Consider the following 21,751-nt stretch of genomic DNA (forward strand, 5'->3'; position numbering starts at 1 on the left):
CAAGACAGCGTTGGTGACCATAAGAGACTTCTTTCAAAACCTTTAAAAAAAAAAAGATTTTAAAAACCCTTATCCAGTAATCATAATAACTGGAAAATTCACTGTATATTCATTGTTTGAGAAGAGCATACAGAACTTCTGGAATAACAAAATTAATTGTGCCTATTTTAATCTATTGACAGTGCAAGTTTGTGTCATTTAAAGAAGTAACTTTTTCATCAACTAATTAACTAATATATTAATATAGATTAGCAAAAGGTTCGCTCTATGAACGCAATAATAATCATTTGGATGTGTTAATCACTGTAATCATAATCAAAAATGTTAATTAACTGGAACATAATATTTCAAAGCGACATTTTGACAGATTAATTGTTGTATGTACCTGCTTTAAAAGCATCCCAGTAAACACTGCTAATAGGAATTAGAAGTAAAAAGGGGAGAAAATTACATTTGAAAGCATCAAACCTGGAAAGAGACGTGAAGATTTGGGGAGAAAAACAAGAGATTCTTAGTGCATTTCAGTGAATTATTCATGGGATATATCGTCTATTAAATCAGGAGAGCAGACCACACATGCGCTGGATTTGTCTTTTTCATACTGTTACAGCGAATACAAAGAAGAAGGAGGAGGAAGAGAAAGCAGCGACTGAAAAGAGCTCTTGCCATAGATATTCTTGTTATACCAAGTCACATTAAAACCTGACGTCTGAAAATAAAACATTTTCTTAGCCGATTCAGTCAAACTGACAGATGATTTATTTCAGTCTCACTGAGTGAAACTTCCTCAAACCGAGAGTTCCTCCCATAATCTAAAACACAGTAGGCTTGTTAGGAAAAAGGTGGATAGTAGAGACGAGGCACGGGGACGTACGAGTGAGCCACTGAAGGAATCACTCAACCAGTTTGTTGATTCATTCAGAAACACGTGTTGCTCAAAACCTTGCGGGCAGATTTAGCTTCGCAAATATAGACAAAATAACTGGTAATATTGTGTCCATGTCACTTGCTCAATATTAACGTCCTGTTTATTGTAATTTTTGGATTCAGTCCAATGGAAATCTGTTCTTGTTTAAACATAACTACATGTAATCGCCACCTGTAGACTTTTATGGCCTGAATAAGCGCAGTCATTAGCAGAATAAATGGGATTGATTATTAACCATAACCCTGCTCTCTTCAAACCGTACAGAGCTGCTGTTCTGTCACAACCCCAAATCCAGAAAAATACAATAAAATCAGGAATCTTTGATTTGTCAATTTTCTTAAACCTTTATTTAACTGACAAAAGTACACAGAAAAGATTATAAAAGTTTTCACAGACTAACTTAATTGTGTTTTGCAAATATAAAGACATTTTGATGGCTACAACACACTCCCAAAAAGTTGTGACTAAAGGCCATTGAGTCCAAAATTCGCATCCGAAATTTTCGCACGTTAAAAAATAAATACGACCTCACGTTATGTCAATCACGCTTGCACACTGCCTCCGAAACATTCGTCCGTCATAAAAAAAATCGAAACGGGTCCGATTTTCTGCGTTTTTCGCATCCGTAACAAGCAGTTTGAATGGTGCTTTGACAATTCAGAGCCACCGAATCACGAATACGAAAAAACGCATACGAAAATTTCGGACTCAGTGTGCAATGGCCTTAAGGCAAAATAAAAATGAAAAGCTTATAGTAGTTCCAAGTTAAAGCAGAGCTATGCATTTCCGGGAATTTCTTCGCTGTATTCTCGCTTTTTGCTCGCAGGTTTCTCTACAGAGCTCCCCCTACAGCTTCGGAATAGATATTTGACAACACTGTCGTAAAAACTCGTAGGCGACTCTCAGAGACCAGAGGCTAGTAGATCAACGACATCAAAGCAGACGGGACATTCTTTACAACGTCTTCTTCATTCGGGTTCGAACAGCGTGAGGGAGTGCAATAATGACAGAATTTTAGCAGATCTTTTTTTTTGCCGTAAAGCAATTCGTTACATCGCGAGACCTGATATCACACGATACTTCCTGGCGCTGAGTAGCCTGGTTCTACCAGACTCTCGTACATTTCATTTGTACAGAGAGCCTGGCCTCTCTCCATTGACAAGCGTTAACTTCCTTGAAGGCGGGTCCTCTGTTGAAGTTTAAAACTATTGGATCTGCCCAGAGCCACTCTGGATCTGCCATAACCAATCGCTAACGTTTGCTCGTGACGTATGACGACTCAAACTAGCGCACAACCTCAACGTCATCGCTCTCAGCCACTCCCTCTGTTCGCTGATTGGACCTGTAAAAAATTGATCGGAGAAAACCCAAGAATACCACAATCCCAGACCTAGTACTGAAGGAAAATGAAAATTGAGCGGAAGTACGTAGGATGGCGGAGCCAGCTAGGCGCTGAGGCCTGCCGGTTCAAAGTTTCAAGTGTGGTTTTTCTGTTCACAAGCTGTTCAGTTAAGGTAAATTAAGCTAAAAAAACCTGCATAGTTCACCTTTAAACTCTTTTGAAACAGTCCATAATAAGTAGGTGAATTGGTAATAGGTGACGATATCACGATTGAGAGTAAAAGGAGCATCTCAGTCTTTGCCAGTATAGATGGGTCATGGCTCACCACCAAATATCATGAAATGATATTGCAAGATTGCAAAGAATTTGTGTCTTTCATCATCTACCACACATAATATTGTGAAAGGATTGAGAGAATCCAGAGAAATCTCAGTACATGTAGGGCAAGGCAGGAAACCTTGAATGTGTGTGACCTTCGAGCCCTCAGACGGCATTACACGAGAAACCATCATGCTACTGTGTTAAATACAGCCACATTTGCTCTGGAGTCCTTTGGAAAACTGTTGTCAATTAACACAGTCCACCGCTACATCAAGAAGTGCAACTGGAATCTCTGTTTCGCAAGGAGAAAGCTATACATCTGTTCAATGCAGAAATGGCGCTGAGTTGGAGCTCATCACAGATGAGAACGTATGACCCATCATGAAAAGAAGAATCAGACAATGACGACCACAGACTGTTGAGCAGCTGTCTTGTACATCAGACAAAACTGGGCAAAAATTACACTTGTTAAAATTCAACAATTAGTAACCTCAGTTCCCAAACATTTTAAAAGTGTAATTAAAGGGAAGGAGATGTGACGGTGGTAAAGATGCCTCTGTCCCAACTTTTTTTGGAGTGTGTTGCAGCCATCAAAATCCAAACAAAATACACTTAAGTTAGTCAGTGAAAACTTTGAATATATTTTCTTTGTACTTTTGTCAGTTAAATAAGGGTTAAAGAGAATTAACAAATCACAGATTCTTGATTTTATGTCATTTTACAAAATGTCCCAACTTTTCTTAATTTGGGGTTGTATGAATGATGTGAAGCCAACAGGTAAGAACCACGTGGTTACTTAGCAACAGAAGAAAAGATTAGGTTGCTAAGAGACAGCCGCGGTACTCAACAGTCGGTTGATAAAAAGAGTGTACATTTTCAGATAGCAATGACGATGAGCAATCATTTGAGTCACTCAAATAAACAAGCCGTTGAGAGGATGACAATTGCTGTGGAGCGGGTATACATTGATTTCAAGGTAATATTCGATGTGTTTAAGTGCTGCATGTCAATGAGTTTTCCTAACGCATGCTCTTCAAACGCGTGCTGGTATTTACTCTCTGGTATTTACCGCTCATGACGCGCAGCGCATTTACGCAAGGAGACATAATGCTGCTGACAACTATGGCAAGCCATTTGAACATTTATTCTTTAAAACTAACTATTATAGTAAGATACAGTGTTGAATGTGTGTTATAATTTTAAGCGATGATGAGGGATGTTTTATAAAAATCGAGAGCGGATTATTAAATAAATGTGTCCAATCGAGGCAGGAGTTCATCCATCAGATATTTTAAATATCCATGGAGTGTAAAGAGGATGTTTGAGCCGTACACCTCGCAAGCTCCGGTGGATCTTCAGATGAATGCAACTCATTTCTCTTTGAGTAAACGAAACCCATCTCGATTAACAGATGACTATTATATGACATGAAAGACAGTTCCTACAGCGCATTTTTGCCAAGAATGCTGAATTTGTAAGTCCTGAGAATTTGCAAAGTCAGTTCGGTTATAGAATGTGATTGACGTGAAAAAAATTAAACAAAAAAATTGAGCGCAATCATATTAAAGTCAGCATGAAATGGAATTTGCCCCCCCCCTCCCCTCCCCTCCTCCTGTTGTTATGTATATCCATTGGGAATTGATTGGATGGTTGTTTGTTTGCTATTGCTGTGATGTCATGTGAGTGACAGGTTGCTCCGCCCTCACGCCAGTAAACACATCATCAGAGATTAGAAGAGATGTCGCAGCAGGAACAAGGGGAACTTATTTTGACTAAAGGTTGCGAGGGCACATGAATAAAAAATAGGCTAATAGTGATCTGCACAGATAAGTCATTTATAATAAATACTGCAATATTCCATAAAAAAAAACACAAGAAATGTCTATTTTAATTTCATGATGACTTTAAGTTTATAATTTGGTAGTGACAACCGTATTGCGGTTGTGTGAACTCAGCCTACGTTATGCCATTAGTCTCCGTGAATAGTGTTGAGTATGATTTACTTAAGTGGCTATAGACAGCAGTATACTGCTGGTGTATTTTTTCTAATGCTTGAAAGACACTAACAACAGTCAACAAGAGTAACAACTTAAATCCCCTATCTGGGTAAAATCTATTCATTAACTTCTCTTTGTTAGATATTAAGTATTTATGAGGTAATCTCCAAGCTTTCTTCCAGGGAATATCACTCACAAAAACATTCCAGTAAGAAATGATATGGCACAGAAACAGACTGCTCCTGAAACAAAACTTGTTTTTTAAAAGCCATGTTTAAATGTCTTACATGGATCCACTGAGTGACAAAAGTATGAAAAAGAAAATCCTTATAAAACACAAGATCTCCTTGTGGCACTGCATCAGCCACCACTGCAAACTCTTTTGGAGTAACCAACAGGAATTCCTTGCTTTACAAAGAAATGACAGATTAAACCATTTTGATTGAAAAGTTCAGATACACAAATTGGCTACTCCTAGTGGTGAACAAACAGAGTGATGCATTCTACGCAAATCGACGTATTTACATAATCAACGTGCGTTGTTTCAGCCCTAATGCGGTTACACAAAAACTACCACTGAATCACTAAAATGACCAGTATTTTTTTAGAATTTGATCTGGAATAAATATAAATAATTATAGGGACACTTAATAGTGATTAAGAAATAAGTAGGCTACACTCTAAAAAATGCTGGGTTGTTTCAACCCAATTTTGGGTCAAATATGGACCAACCCAGCCGTTGGGTTAAATTTTTTAATTAAATTTTTAACCCAACGTTTGGGTTTGTCCATATTTGACCCAAAATTGGGTTGAAACAACCCAGCATATTTTAGAGTGTACTAGTACCAAATGAATAGTTTAGAACGTACTAAGTAAATGGTTCATCTGAACCTCAAATCTCATGGAAGAAATATATAAATTATTACCAGTTCTGTCATGACAAGTGACAACTCTCGGAGAGATTGGCTTGGTAATGGATAAGGCAATGTTAATGTATTTGGTCTCGGCGCTCGGATCTGTTACGCTGCTGCTGCAGAGCAAGTACAGAGACTTGTACATTCACAGACATTGCTGTTAGCATGAAAGACATGCTGGTGCTCCTCCTGCACATGTAACCTACACGATGAAACCCCTGTAGCAGATCTATACAGGTGGAGCTGGGGAAGGTGCAGGGTTTCTAAAAGCGCAAACGACAACACTAAGGATATTTGAATGTTGAGACGCAGCTCATTGGCCGCTGACACAACAACAACCAATCAGCTGCGCTATGTAGCTGACAATGCAAGAGAGCCTAAGCCCCGCCCCTCCGCTTCCGGCTCATGGAACCTTATTTCGGAAACAATATGTAGCCTATGGTAGTCAATGGCGAGAGACAACTTAACTTTTTATTCCGTCCGAACTGTGCCCTGAATTACACATATGATGTTTGTCAACTTAAAATATAATTATGAAAGTCAAGAAAGTCGCAGTTTGTCATAAAACAGAAGAGTAACATTTAGTTTTATGCCCAATGAACTACATCTCTCGTCTCGCCGTCACCGTTGCTCGTATGTGTGCAGTCTGGTACAAAACACTCAGGCATGACAGCGTAATGTTACGATTATAACGTAAGACAATAGAAAAAATGACAGACGTTAGCTTCAGTAAAGTTAGCTTCATTCATTGAGTGAAAAGGTATGACGTCACATGTGCGCCTTTTCGGTTTGTAGTCTTTGTAATTACGTATTTTCACAGTCTTATACCTCAACAGTTTTACATCAAACTGCGTCTTTCTTGACTTTAAAATGTATCTTTTAAATTGACAAACATCATATTTCAGGGGACAATTCAAACGAGATCAAAATACTTGTTGTCTCTCGCCATTGACTACCATACAATATTTTTTCCGAAATAAGGTCCCATGGTGGTCCACCGGAAGGGGAGGGACTTAGGCTCTCTATCGCTACCAAATAAGTTAAGGACCTATCAGCCTGTGTCATCTAGAGTTTCATGCCAGAACTTGGTATTTATATATTATGTTGTTTTGCAAAAACTACTAGTAGGCTATATAAAAGTAGACCTATTTATATGATATTTATTGAATTAGTAGGTCTACTAGTTGGTTTTAGTATACATTCTAGTAGGCTATAATACATAATTCAACAGTAGTGCAATTGAAATAGAGTCACTAATGGATAACTCATAGTAGCCCATAATAAAAAAGAGAGAAGCATTTGTAGGCTAACACAGAAATCTATTTTAAGGAATAAATGTTCATAAGGCTTGCCATAGACAAAGCAGAGCTCTCAGCTTTTTTTTCAAATTCAATTAACCTGTGACGCTGACCCGGTGAGGCGCGAGGGCTCGACGCGGTCCACCACTCTGATTTTACGCGCAAGCGTTGATTTATCTGTCTGTTAACAACACGGTCGAACATGCGCGCGCCGTGCAGTGCGCGAGGTCTACATGACGCGGGAAGAGCAGGATATTCCTCCAGGACAGTTTGAGGGTTACTTCTGCACCTGAATGCGACCAGAGAGTGAGAACTCGACAAGAACGATCGAGCAGGTGTTCAGCCGCCCGAACCTCACGAAGAATGCAACTTCTCACCTGTACATAAGGTAAGTCTTGCTGTTGTGCGCGCGATACGCTTGCACCGACAGTCGCGCGCTTCAAATCTAAAAAGCTTTATGAGAATGATAACTGTCATGCGTTCTATATATAAATATAGTAGGCTACGGGTAGGACATTTACAAAGGAATTCAGCGCTTATATAAATAAGTAAATGAACAAGTAAGTGACACGTGCGTCTTTATTCTATTGGATGCAGAGAATATATTACATAAGCATAATCATTGTGTCGTATTATTAATCTAATCACTTAATAGATTGAAATTGAAAAGATTCATAGTAAACTATTGGATTCGCATCATGCATCCTGTCCCCTGCTGCAGCAGCTCTGTAAGAATAGTACACACACACACACACACACACACACACACACACACACACACACACACACACACACACACACACACACACACACACACACACACACAGGTGATGCTGCCCGTGTCTTTTGCCTATATGTGGCAATTTCTATTCATATCTATGCTCCATTTAAATCATCCTGACCCCATTTAAGTGATTTATATCATAAACACATTGTGATATTTAATAAATTATCAGATTATGATATATAAACACAAGAGATGCTTAGATATACTACAAAAAATATTGACATTGTCAAAGGTTTGTCAAGTGCACATGTGAAATTAAATAATGTGCCCGATTTGATTTGAATATTGATTTTTTTTTAAGTTTTTTTCTTATCTATACTATATATGCTATTCTTTTTTCTTGTCTTTTTTGTTTTATTTATTATTATTATTAATATGATGTTATTTAAATGTGTCTTTGTTTCAGTTTATGTAAAGTGAATGATATCAAATGAGTAATCTCTTTAGTTGAGTTGTGCTCTTGTTTGTCATTTTCATCTCTCTCCTGTTTCTCTTGTCTGCAGGCACTGCTGGCCTATGAATGGGACTGTGCTGTGGCCACCACTGCTTTCTGCGCTTCAGTCAGGACTATGTGCTGCCCATGTGCCCCTCTGAATGCACTGGCCAGCTGTTTGCGAGAGCAGGGAGGGTGGGGCGGCCCACCGGGGGCGAGGCGGAAACAAGGCGATGTCCCCTCAGTTTCGGATCGCAGTGCTGGGAGCTCAGGGGGTGGGCAAGACGGCCATTGTGAAGCGCTTTCTTCACAATGACTACAGTGAGGTGGCGGTGTCCAGTAAGACACGGCGGGTGCATCTCTCTGCCGCAGTGCTCAATGGTCATGTGCATGACCTTCAGATCACAGATTACCCAGCCATCAGCAGCTTTCCTGGAAGCTCTCTGCAGGTACGGTACCCAACATACCACAAAATATGACTCTGACCTGACCTTGTGTCTGGACAAAGTTTAGCACACTTAGAGAAAGCACATTTGAGGTACACAAGGGCGTAGGTTTGATTTTGACACTGGTAGGAACGTAAAAGCAGTGAAGAAAAAAACTTTATTCATGGACAGTAAGGTTTTTAGTCTCTATTGACTATATTAAAGGCAAGGACGACAAGGAGGCGGTTTAACAGAGATGTAACATTATCTTTACTCTGACCATAGTGCAATCAGAGTACATAGAGTATATATAAAGCACTTAAAGGGTTAGTTCACCCAAAAAAGAAAATTCTGTCACTATTACTCACCCTCATGTTGTTCCTAACCCATAAGACTTTCGTTCAACTTTGTGAAGATCTTTTTAATGAAATCTGAGAGCTTTCTGTCCCTCCATTGACAGTCTACGCAATTATCATTTTCAAAGCCCAGAAAGGTAGAAAGACATCATTACAATAATCTATGTGACTCCAGTGGAGTGTTAACCTCAGTTTTATGAAAAGATACATATTTGTTGCAATGAAACACTTAAATTACTCATACATTAATGTAATTTCCATGCAAAATTTACATTATATAAAAGTTGCATGGTATACAATTATGAGATATTCAGATCGGCAACAGTCTCCGAGGGTGATGGAGGTTTATGAAGGGCCAATTAAACAGTTTTAATTAGGGGTGCACCGAAATGAAAATTCTGGGCCGAAACCGATAGCGAAAATTTAGGATGCACTTGGCCGAAAACCGAAACCGATACCGAAAATGGCTTCTTTTAAAAACTTTAATATATATTTATTTATATTGCTTAATTTTGAATGGATCTGAAATGAGAAATCACAAAACAATAGAATAATCATCAAACTTTTATTACCACTAACAGTTACATAACAAAACCTAGAATATTTTATATATTATATATATTTCATATTACATACGCTTCATGAGCCACACGCGCGCGGTCTCTTGCTCTCTCTCCCTCTCTGCCACAGTCTGCGCGCTCGCTCTAGATTCTGGAGGTTTTAACTAATTCGCGGGCATCAGTGAGCCGCTATCAATATGCGGGAGACTCCCGGAACTTCCGGGAGACTTGGGATGTCTGTATTTCTATACTGAAATAAAATCGGCATTATAATTATTGATTTTTCATTACGCAATTTTTTGGTGCCCTCTCAGCTCATGCGCGTGGTGGGAGCGGCGGCGCTCAGATGTCCTCATCTGAAACTTTAAAATACTTCCATACCGCTGACATGCTCAATCTTTGCAGACACGTGCAAACAGCTCGACCGTGAGTGACACCTGCTTGAGCACGGAGGGGAGGGGTGGGTGACGAGTGATAACAGCTCCACCGTGAGTGAAACCCAAGCGCTTGCGCGCGGATGGGAGGGGCGCGGTTGACATTCATTTTCGGTTGACATTTTCGGCTGGCTTTTTTATTTCGGCCCGAAACCGATAATGCCATTTTCGGCCGAAATTTTCGGCGACCGAAATTTCGGTGCACCCCTAGTTTTAATATGGGCTCTGAGTTTATGCACAGTAAGAGCGTTAGTATTGCAGATTGGTTTATAATGAACCAGTAGCCTGAGTGCTCGTGGCTCTGCGTAACACTTGTGATTTCAGACAGCTTGAAAGGATAAAAGAGTCACTTGAGCAGTAAGGCCTTTTGTCTCGGCTCACTGTTCTTTCTCAGTGCTGTCACAATGATTCAGTGCTTGAATTAGTGACAATGGGAAGAGAGGATTCTTTCATAACTTTACATTTATAATTATATTCTCAATTGGAGTTTAATGTCAGAGAGCTAGAGGTTACCTTGAATTATCATTACCTAGGGCCCCGTTTACGCCTGGTATTAAGATTGTATTGGATGACAGTAAATATAGGTGTAAACTGGGTCTAAAGCGTTTTGAGCTTGTCCACTTTCGACCACTTTCAGAGTCGAAAACGCATTCGATTTAAACTTTGTCGTCTGAAAACCCAAGTTTGGTTTCCGTCGTCTCTGTGCGCGTTCATATGTAAATTGGGCGAGATTATTTCGTCCATTAGATCGAAAGGTCAGAAAAAAACCTACATTTTCCAGCCCATAGACTCTCCTCTCGAAGAAATCAGGACAGAAGTGGTTGAAAGTGGACAAAAGAGACAGATTAAAACACCATGTGTAAACGGGAATGTGTCTCCCTCGTCTACTTGCGATCCGATCTAACAAAACTGATCTTAATACCAGGTGTAAAAGGCAACTGTTTTTCTTTCTTCAATTGAAAAAGCGAGCATTTCTCCCCAAATCCCGACTAACCACTAGATTTGATCTGAAAAAGCACCTTCCAATAAAACGTAATTTGTTTGTAAAGCGCTAAATGTTGGCATCAGAGGGCCATCTATCATTCTTCACATGGCTGATATACACAAACAAATGGAGAGAATAAGAATAGGGAGATCATTATCTCTCTTGTTTCCGCATCACCTGTCACACTCCTATCTCCTTCAGTTATAACTACCTCATATTAATCAGTTCAGAAAGGTTCTGAATGAATCATCTGAACATGAGTAATATGAATCTCAAGGTTCAAGAGTGTTTTTGTTGAGCACTTGTATAAACTCTTTAAAACTTGACTTATGAAAGGTCAGACATTTTATTTCAATTGGAAAGTTTAGTAAACAAAAAATAAAAAATCACATCTATCATATTTAATACATCAGGCTTTTATGGCTCATGTAGAATTGTGAAAATATGGAGCTCATACTTGAGGAGGAAATTTTATTCAGAGGCCCAAACTAAGCAGAAATATGCAATGTGATGCAGTTACTGATATTTGATATTTATGGGCCAAATGTGAGATAAAATTCTGATTGAAGTGTAAATCAGTGAGTTTTTTTTCATAACAGTGTAGCAGACTACTTTCATAAAATGCATATAATACAATACAATAATATCAGTTGTCTCTATATCTCACAATAATACGATTTAAGTGCTTAGTTTTATGATAAAAGCTCTTTAGTTTTATTGCGGGGGACAAAACATATAATGCAATGCAATACAATGAAGATTGAGAGATAAAGGTTCCTCAAAAGCTAGATGTATCATATTTGATACTCACGTTTTAACATAATTTTCTAAATAATGATGTATGGATAATCAAGTCAATTTGAGTTCAGTAAGTGTTATAATCTTATACAGATGGAAAATTTGAATATCATGCAAAAGTTCATTTATTTCAGTAATTCAACTTAAAAGGTGAAACTAATATATTATATAGACTATGCTATGAAAACCTTTTCACAATATTACATTTTTGAATTTGGGGTTTTCATAGCTGTAAGCCATAATCATCAAAATTATACCAAATAAAGGCTTGAAATATCTCACTTTGCATGTAATGAGCCTATATAATATATTAGTTTCACCTTTTAAGTTGAATTACTGAAATAAATGAACTTTTGCACGATATTCAAATTTTTCTGGTTTCACCTGTATCTTATGTTTACTTTATAAAAGTCAGTAAAGATTTCACAGCAAAAAAATACATGTACAAGGACTTGTATGTTTTTAGAATTAAAAGGTCTTTTACTTGCTAAAAAAGTATCAATCAGACGACAGAAGGCATGTAGTTGATTGTGTACAGTTGTTTTTTTAGCAAAGGTTTGATCATGTTTATAATTTAGAGGCCTTAGAAGTTTGCATATGAAATATGATACAGTAGGCTTTATAGGGTAATCTGAGCTTTGTGTTTCACATGATCCGGGTCTTGTGTTGCTAGATAATGTGCTCTATGTCTGCAGGAATGGTCAGATGTTTGCTGTCGAGGCATTCGGAGCGCTCATGTGTACGTTCTGGTTTACGACATCTGCTGTTTCGACAGCTTTGAATATGTCAAAAGCATGCGGCAGCAGATCTTAGAGACCAGGTACGTGATGGGAATATTTGCTTAATTCTCTTTTTATTCCTTCACATCTTTGCCCCCTTCTCTCTTCCTTTTATGCTTTATCTGCGTACACCTGAATTCTCTCTATTTTTTGTCCATTCCCAGTTTTTTCTGCTCTGCTTTATCTCCTGCATGTTTCTCAAGCCTTCTTTTCTTCAATGTTCTGTAATTACGCTTTAAAGCGAGACTCTTCTGTAATCATGGGCTGCCAGCACACTGGGTCATTTCTTCATCATTTGGATCCAAATCAAGAGAAATGCCCTTTTTTCTCATCTGCTGGTTGCAAAGGTCATCTTCAAAAGCCAATTCAAAAACCTCAGACTTTTTGCTTTGTACCCCGAGCAGGTTTGATGATGAGGCCTAATTGTGGCTGTTTTTGGCTGCTTGCTATATCTCTTTGATATCATTCACTATTTGACGATATCCGTGTCAAAACTTTTTTTTTTTTTTTTTTAACTGGCAAGGTGCTGTTTGAATTCATTATCATGTTATTGTGTGAACGAATACACTTTTAATTTTTTTATAGCTCTGATGAAATAACTTAGTGTTTTATAGTCAATATACTACAATCTCTGTGGATATCTTGCACTTTTTGTGCAAATGAAATGTTGTGACGTGTGAGGCCAATTTGTCACACAGTGTCTTGAACCATCCAAGACCAAATAGTGTATTTATAGTAATATTTTTGGGTAAAATGAACTAATAAATTAGTTAAATGCAAGAAACCATTTTCATAATCAGCATTTTTATTCAGTAAATATATCACAACACATCATTAAAACAAGAAAAAAATATTTTTATAACAATACAATGTTTATATTGCACTGTTTAAGATAAGAAAATCAAAGCAGAACTGGCAGATTTGTATTTTGTACTCATACATTTTAATTGCTATTATGATAACTTGAAATATTTTGAGTAAACTAATTCATACGTTTAACTTAAAATTATCATGTGATCTCAACTTGGCTAGGTTAAACTCGCTAATTCAGTAAATGCAGTAAGTTCTCAAACCAAGCTCATGCTCCACTCATCACCCCAAAACATATCAGAAACTCTTCTAAATAATCATAGCAAAACATTAAACAATAAATCTCCCACTTAACATTTTCTTGCTCAAAAAACATTATATAACACTCATTCTAAATACTCATAAAAGTTAATTGGATTGAACTATTTTGTTTGAACTATTTAAGTTTACCCTACTCAAACCAATTGATTATTCTGAACATTAGAGTGCACAGTTTTGCAAAATGTCAAAACTTACATTGTCTCAAAATCTAAAAACTGTATTATTACACAGCTCTAATACAGTACACTCATGTAAGGCAATATATACCATATAGCAAATCTCAATTAACTGATCCTGATCACAAAATGTAACTATATTATCATCCAGCTCTTTATATAAAACTTTAAGATATTAGAGACATTAATCTCATGATTTTCTGTAAAGCTGCTTTGAAACAGCTCTATTGTGAAAAGCTCTATATAAATAAATTTGACATGTATTATATTATATTATATTATATTATATTATATTATATTATATTATATTGTATTGTATTGTATTGTATTGTATTGTATTGTATTGACTTGCTTTCATAGAATATATCTTTAAGACATTTATTTTTCTTGCGGAATAGGATTTAAAATGCCCTGTGTATCAAAGTAATACTCACAGTAACAGTGATGCTCCATCATTATTTAAATTCAGCTCAGTTACCGATTGGCTCAAACGGTCAGGGAGGGCGTCAGCGCTGAGCCTGTCACTCACAGGCAGATTTAGCGTAATCAATGGCGTCAGCTGTCATGCCTCGCTTGCGTCAAGGCCTGAGCATTGAGACAGGCAGTTCCGGTGACAAACATTCATGTTTTATTGATCCAGGCAGAGCACAATTAAGTCACCTTGGCCGACACTGCCTCACAGCCTCGACCACACAATAGGAGGAGGATGAGCCAGTTCGATTCACTGATCTGATCTGATAATTACCAACAGTAGTGAGAGCGCTCGCTGTCAATCGTTCCTGTAATAAGACAGAGCCTGTTAGAGTGACGAATTACAAGAGAGACAGTAAATTAATCTTTGGTAAAACAATAGCCACTGTCCTGATCTCAGAGGAAGTTTGTATGGAGATCTGTTAACATTATTAATAGTGTCCATTTACAGTGGCTGTCCAAAACATTCAGTTCCTAGACAGCATTTTTAACCCTTAAGGGGATAGTTCACCCACAAATGAAAATTAGCCCATGATTTAATCACCCTGAAGCCATCCTATGTGTATATGACATTCTTCTTTCAGACGAATACAATCGGAGTTATATTAAAAAAATGTCCTGGCTCTTCCAAGCCTTATAATTTGGCGTAGGTCGACTTGCGTACGGCCGTCTGCCAGAAGCTATTGTTTTAGTCGATAAAGTTTTAAATATGGATATTTTTTGTGCACGAATGCATCGCTTCACTTCAGACTACCTTTATTAACCCCCCCAGAGCCGCTTCAAGCACTTTTATCACGGATGGATAGGCTTAGATGGACTTACAAAAAATATACCCATTGACTCCCATTATAAGGCTTGGAAGAGCCAGGACATTTTTTAATATAACTCCGATTGTATTCGTCTGAAAGAAGAATGTCATATACACATAGGATGGCTTCAGGGTTAATCATGGGCTAATTTTCATTTGTGGGTGAACTATCCCTTTAAAGGCCATTGCACACTGAGTCCGAAATTTTCGTATGCGTTTTTTCGTATTCGTGATTCGGTGGCTCCGAATTGTCAAAGCACCATTCAAACTGCTTGTTACGGATGCGAAAAACACAGAAAATCAAACCCGTTTCGATTTTTTTTATGACGGACGAAAGTTTCGGAGGCAGTGTGCAAGCGTGATTGACATAACGTGAGGTCGTATTTATTTTTTAACGTGCGAAAATTTCGGATGCGAATTTCGGACTCAGTGTGCAATGGCCTTTAGTGTTTCGCCAATCAATTACATACTCGGGTCTTTAACGACTCAGATCTGTATCTAACACGGATGGATCTCTAACTGCCGTAATAGTATAAAACTCTCCTATTATTTCATTAACAATTACAAAACAATAAAATTACTTATATTTTGTTACCTTTTGGTACTTGGAGGGGTTCAATTTGAGCAGATGTTTTTTACCATCATCACTGTCCTTGTTATTTCCTCAGTACATTCAACATCTGACAATTCTGACCTACAATTGAGATTAATAGCAATTCGTACTCGCAATTGTGACTTTAAATTTAGCCATTCTGATTTTGATACTCAGAAATGTAAGATGTTTTATTTTTATGTGGGTGTAGTTGCGAGAAAAAGTCTGGAGAACTGGGAAATAAAAAAAAGTCCAGATTACCTTTATTTTTTATTCCTTTTTGGAAACAAGCTTCCATATGTTAGTCCCCAATGAATGTTATAGTCCCTGCCTTTCAGTCCGATCATGTCCGAGATTAAAACGCAACTCATGTTGACTGACAGTCAAAACTCGTAAATATTAATGAATGACTAAATTAATGAATCAGAGAATAGATGGAGTTAGTGGATGAATTGATGAATGCGGTAATAAATGAATTCTGCTTGCGGAGGGTCTCTGCTGTGTTTGAGAATGAAATGATTGTGTCAGGGATCAGACACCAGAGCCGTCACACACGATGACTGATGGACAATGCTGGTGGTTTCTGTCAATTCAAGACCTTAGGCTGTGACTGACAGGTCTGAGGAGGTTTGGAGCTAATTGTGTTTACGCCACAATCTTCTTATCAGTACACAGACATGAGATCAGCTCTGAATGATTCAGTTTTGAAAGGACTCCACATCAGAACTGTTTATGTCCATTCGCAGTATTTTCCACAGCACAAGTCTATTTTTGGCTTTCCTTCCCAGTACAGTCCGGTGCAGCGCTGTGGAAAGCCTCGGTGAGGTGAAACAATTGGAAATCTATTTGTCTTTTTTCAGAGCTGTCAGAGGCACAGGTCATCTCGAACAGAGATAAGTGTGGAGACATAAGCTGCTCTCCGGGACGCGTGCTCTCTGCTGGAGACAGGACGAGAGGTTGATAGAACTGCCCCACTCTTGACAGCCTGTCACTGCGGAGCTGCACTGAAGCCGTTTGCACACGCAACACATACGAGAGCCTGCTAGACTCCAACGGCCCGAGAATCCTCTCTCTGACTAACAGACCTTAGTCAGGGTAGCGCCATTTTATTCTTTTGACAGGAATGAAAACAACACGTATAGTAGTGCGTTCAGTGGATTGTACTCTTGTTTTGCTAGTTGTTTTTTTCTCCTTAAGTATTAGCTTCATATTCCCCTGTATACGATGGTCAATAAACTGTTACACAAGTATATGTAAATATACGTCCTATGCTCTGGTGTGATGAAATGATTTCTGCACCTTCAGTTGGCTGAAGATTCATAGAATTGCATGAGAAGTCATGATTAGGAATGTTAATATTAATCCAATGGATGTGTGTGTATCATTCACATCTTTCAAAGCCCATTAAAGATGTTTAGTATTTCAGTGTTGTGATGTGAGATCATTATCTGCATCTACAATCTACAATTTGCCTAATTTCTCTCCAAACAAGCAATACGTGATAAAAAAAACAATCACAGAATACTAATAGATACTATATTTTGGAAGAAAGAATGAGGGAAAAATGAAATGCCAGTTTTGGCATGTTATTAATCTTTTCAACGCCTATCCTGCAGAAGACGTGTGTGTGATAAACAAGCTTAATGTTTAGTGTCATCTTCAAGGGAACAACTATACAATTTTATTTGAAAATTACTTTCAGTTTGATAAAGGTACAAAAGCTTTTTTTTCTACAAAGATGGAAAAAGGGCTTTCATCTACACGAATGCCGCTGTTTAGGATGTTGCCATGGATTTACAATAATATTTATGTTGATGCATGAAATGCCACTTTGGCTGTTTACATTGGTATTAAGATGCATTTCAGTCGATCGGATCACAAGTGGACGACACTAAATACAGCCGTATACTGGGTCTGAAACTTTTTGAGCTTGTCCAATTTCGACCACTTCCAGAGATAGTCGAAAACGCATCTGACCGGATTGCTTTCATAGTGTAAACGCTTATGTGGTCGAATGTGTTCAAACAGCCACAAAAGACCGTCTACTCTCCGCCAACTGATCTAATGTGTAAAGATTATGGGAAGCGCGCGAGCCAGACTGGATTTAAACTGTCGGTTGGAGACCCAAGTTTGGGTTGAAGATGAAAAACGTACCAAGCACAATGTTCTCTCAGCATTCCTGATTTAACACACGTCTCCGGTCGTGTTCATATGTAAATTGCATACTTCGTCCATTAGATCCAAATATCTGAAAAAGCCAAGGCCATACATTTATCTATCTGCCCATAGACGCTCCCCTTGAAAAAATCAGGACAGAAGTGGTTGAAAGTGGACAAAATACACGGATTAAAACACCAGGTGTAAACGGGAATGTCTCCCTCGTCTACTTGTGATCCAATCGAATAAAATCTTAATACCAGGTGTAAACAGGGTCTTTATCGCGGAAGCATCTAGAATAGATGGATGCGAGGAGAGCTTCAGACTACACCAAACCTTTCAGAAAGATCATTTGCAGAGATTTAAAAGGTTGCATCAGTCTGGTGAAATTGCAGCCCAAATTGATCCTCTCTCGAAGAAGAAGAAGACATTCCACTTCATCAAATGCTTTATTGTATTGACACAAAGACATACAATCACAGCAGGGTGGTTCTGTTCATTATATGCTACGTTAAATACCTATGATGTTGTCCACTGCGTCTTTAGTAAAACTTGACAGTAGTTTTTTAACGCCAAGAGGGTTTGCGCTGGTGTAATTCTGGTGTTGTAATGTCTGATTTAGTAGTTTCCATAAATGCAAGGTTTATCGTGGGTGTAGTATTATGTTCCAAAAGAACTCAGATAACCGCTTAAATTCAAATATGATTCTATTTTGTCTAAATAAAAATGGAATAATAAAAACTAAACTAAGCCATTTTAAATGCAACAAGTAAATTTAAGCATGAATGAAAAATTCATATTAATTTTGGTATTGGCTAAAAATGTATAAAATTATGACTCACCAGCCAATTTGGCTACAAAAAATTTAAGTTACCGGCCATTCAGAACTTCTACTAGCTAAAATAAATAAATAAATAAAACTCTATGTCACAGCTTTTATATATCATCCAAATACCAAAATATCAACATAATCAAAATGGTACTTTTATGTTGTGCATCCCTAGTTCGAACTCCTTAATAAATTCCACTACAAAAAAAAGGTATCAGGATATTTCCCAACGTCATCACAAGTAAACAGTCTATTATAAGTCAATTTTTAGTCCATCAACCGCAATTGCAGGAATAAATAAGGATGACCTGACATATAAATGTTTATATCGAATTTTTTGGGGTCAAGAATCCAAGGGTTATATATCCCATTAACCCCATTAAACCTTTAATAAATAACCTCCATCACTGGAACCTTTACACTGAACAAAATATTCTTTGTAGTGGAAAATATTCTCACACCTTTCACTGAAAGTTTTTTTTTGGGGAACCAAAAATGGTTTGTCTATGGTGTTTGTGTGGAATTACAATACGATTTGACCCATCTTGTTTGTGTAGAATTGTTTTTGCTTTCTGTATTTACAGTGGTTGTGTCTGTGTGTCTTTCCACAGAGTCATGGGCTCTGGGGAGACGCCCATTCTAATAGTGGGCAACAAGCGTGATCTGCAGCGAGGTCGCGTCATCCCCCGGCACAGCGTATCCGACTTAGTCCGAAAGAGCTGGAAGTGTGGATACGTGGAGTGCTCTGCCAAGTTCAACTGGCACGTTTTACTGTTGTTCGGAGAGGCTCTCCGCAGTATGGGTTGTGCCCGCTGCAAACACGTCCATGCCACCATCCGTTTCCAGCGGGCGCTCAGGAGAGAGCGATGCGTCCTGATGTGAGGACTTCTGCCATGGCCATTGTAGAGCGATTTATGGGATCTGTCAGGCTATTGTTTGGGCAGCTGGAAGAGCTGTGATAACCCTCTTGCCAAGGAACTGAACATTTGGGATTTTAACTATGGACGGACAGATGTGGTCTTAAAACAGGAAGTACATGTTGCTTCATTACCTAAGCCTTCAAATTGATGTCTCTCCTTTTGGACTGAGAGAACACAACCAACATCTCTGCCTTTTATCTTAGAAATCCAAACTGCCAAAAAGCTGGTGGAAGGTGACAAAAGTCAGCTTTAATGTTACATTAGTACACTTTCTGTCATTGCTTATGTTCCGGCCAGGACAGAACATGGGACGCTCCTCTATGCTTATGAGTAGGGTTAGGTATTGTTTGAATTTTAGCCATTGCAGTTCTGATTCTGCTTATCGATTCCGTTTCCCAGTCAAACATTTAGATATCAAACGTATTTATTCTTTTTTTTTTTTTTTTTTTTTGCAAAACATTCAGCTGAATAACATAAACAAAAATCATCAGCCTAAAGAGCAACTAACTAATATACATTTCTAAAAATATCAAAGATAATTATACAGTCAGTAATACAATTATAACAAATAAGTAAATTAGCAATAGCTCAAATAAAGTTTTATTTTTTATAAATAAAATATAGATGAATCCTGACAGTTAAAGTTATTCAGTCAAGTTCAGTGAGTGATTTTCTTTTTCTTTTGTTATAGATTAACATTAATGGCACAGACTGCTGCAGGATTATTAGGCTGCTGTCACTTTAAGAGCTGCACGGATCCAATATACTGTTACACACGCCTTTTCTTTCTGAACTGTTTACAAGATATTTTGACAATTTTGTATGTATTTGTCCATTCAAGCACAAGATGACGCAAAAGAGAACTATATTTGTGCACTATATGAGAGCCGGCTTTATGTGTGCGCATCAAAGAAAACAGCGCACGAGTGCCGAATTGAGTTCTCTTTCGCATATTCTTGAATGATTTAAAAATCACGTTAAAATGTGCACACAGTAATCGATAAGCGGAATCAAAAATGTTATTTTTAACAAGTATCCGATACCAGAATTGGGATTGATTTTCAATTCCCAACCCCTACTAAGCTTAAGGATCTTCCAGTACCTGCAAGCAGAAGTGTTTCCCAGCTCAGCTGCCATACGCTGGCACTTATAATATTCCACACAACACAAATTATACAAAAATATTTGTTCTTTGGACACTTTTGTGTATTTAAAGGGATAGTTCACCCAAAATAGCATAATTTACTCACCTCTGTGTTGTGCCAAACCTGATTGTCTTTCATATGTAGAATACAAAAAAAATATTTTATTTTCATGCAGTTATATTGAATGGTTGTTGAAGCTTTCAACCATCAAAAAGGATGCTAAACACCATAAAAGTATTTTAAAATGATCCATATGGTTCTGATGCGTTCTTTTTCGTCAATAACAAGTGGTGCAGAAGTCGTATGTTACAGCATGATGCATGAAATCTCCATTCATTGTAATTGCATGAAAAATTATCAAAAGGTTTTTCTTTTGAAAGCCACGAGGATGAGTAAATAATGATAGATCTTGAACTATCCCTTTAAGGTATGTCTTGATGCTGTGTCTTATCTCAAAAATGTAATTTATGCCGAGGAATCAGAATGTTTCCCACTTTGAAATGCTGTAGACACATTAAATCAAGTCACAAGGGCAAGAGGAAAATATAATTTAAATGTAAATGTGTTGTAAATGTATGATCTTACATTGTGGAACCCACATTATCATACAGAGGCTTGGATGATGTTTGTGTGAGGCAAGTAAAAGACTAAAAATATTCCCTTCTTTAATAATTTAACCAACCACATCTCTGGCACATATACAGACCAGCTTCTTCTACACATCCCAGTCTGATCAAAAACATGTTAAATACAAATGTCTATGTGTAAAGAGCACATTTAATAAATGGACACTGGAGACAGAAAAGGCATTCTCAGTCTTCTGTGTGATGTACGAGTACAAAATCAATACTTGCATCAGTCTATGTTCTTCAGAAGTGTATCTGCCCTACTGGTTATGCAATGCACTACATGCACTCAGTAATAAGGTATGATTCGTAGCATGTACTATAGAAATCAGTGAGGCATTGCTTGATGTTGTGGCTCACTGGTGAAGCTTCCTACTGTTCATTAATCCTTAAACAATCAAAGAATAGCTTCAGGTAACGTGACAAATGGAAGCACGTCATTCTCAATAATTGGATGAGATTCAGTGTAATTCCAAAAAGCTGAAATTAATCTTTTTATCACGAGTCTCCAGAATTGAGGTGCTCACAGTATCACGCTC

General features: G+C 37.8%; 1 protein-coding gene across 1 annotated transcript; it reads left to right on the top strand.

The window, feature by feature from the left end:
• The first annotated feature begins 6,904 nt into the window (after nucleotides 1-6,904).
• rasl10b (RAS like family 10 member B) lies at nucleotides 6,905-21,425 on the top strand. Its single transcript, XM_079607061.1, has 4 exons — nucleotides 6,905-7,188; nucleotides 8,091-8,469; nucleotides 12,274-12,398; nucleotides 19,133-21,425. Exons 2-4 carry the CDS (start codon nucleotides 8,182-8,184, stop codon nucleotides 19,401-19,403), a joined length of 684 nt encoding a protein of 227 aa, XP_079463187.1. The 5' UTR covers nucleotides 6,905-7,188; nucleotides 8,091-8,181; the 3' UTR covers nucleotides 19,404-21,425.
• Nucleotides 21,426-21,751: the final 326 nt, after the last annotated feature.

The sequence above is a fragment of the Phoxinus phoxinus genome (assembly GCF_949152265.1).
Source record: "Phoxinus phoxinus genome assembly, chromosome: 3".
Lineage (NCBI taxonomy): Eukaryota > Metazoa > Chordata > Actinopteri > Cypriniformes > Leuciscidae > Phoxinus > Phoxinus phoxinus.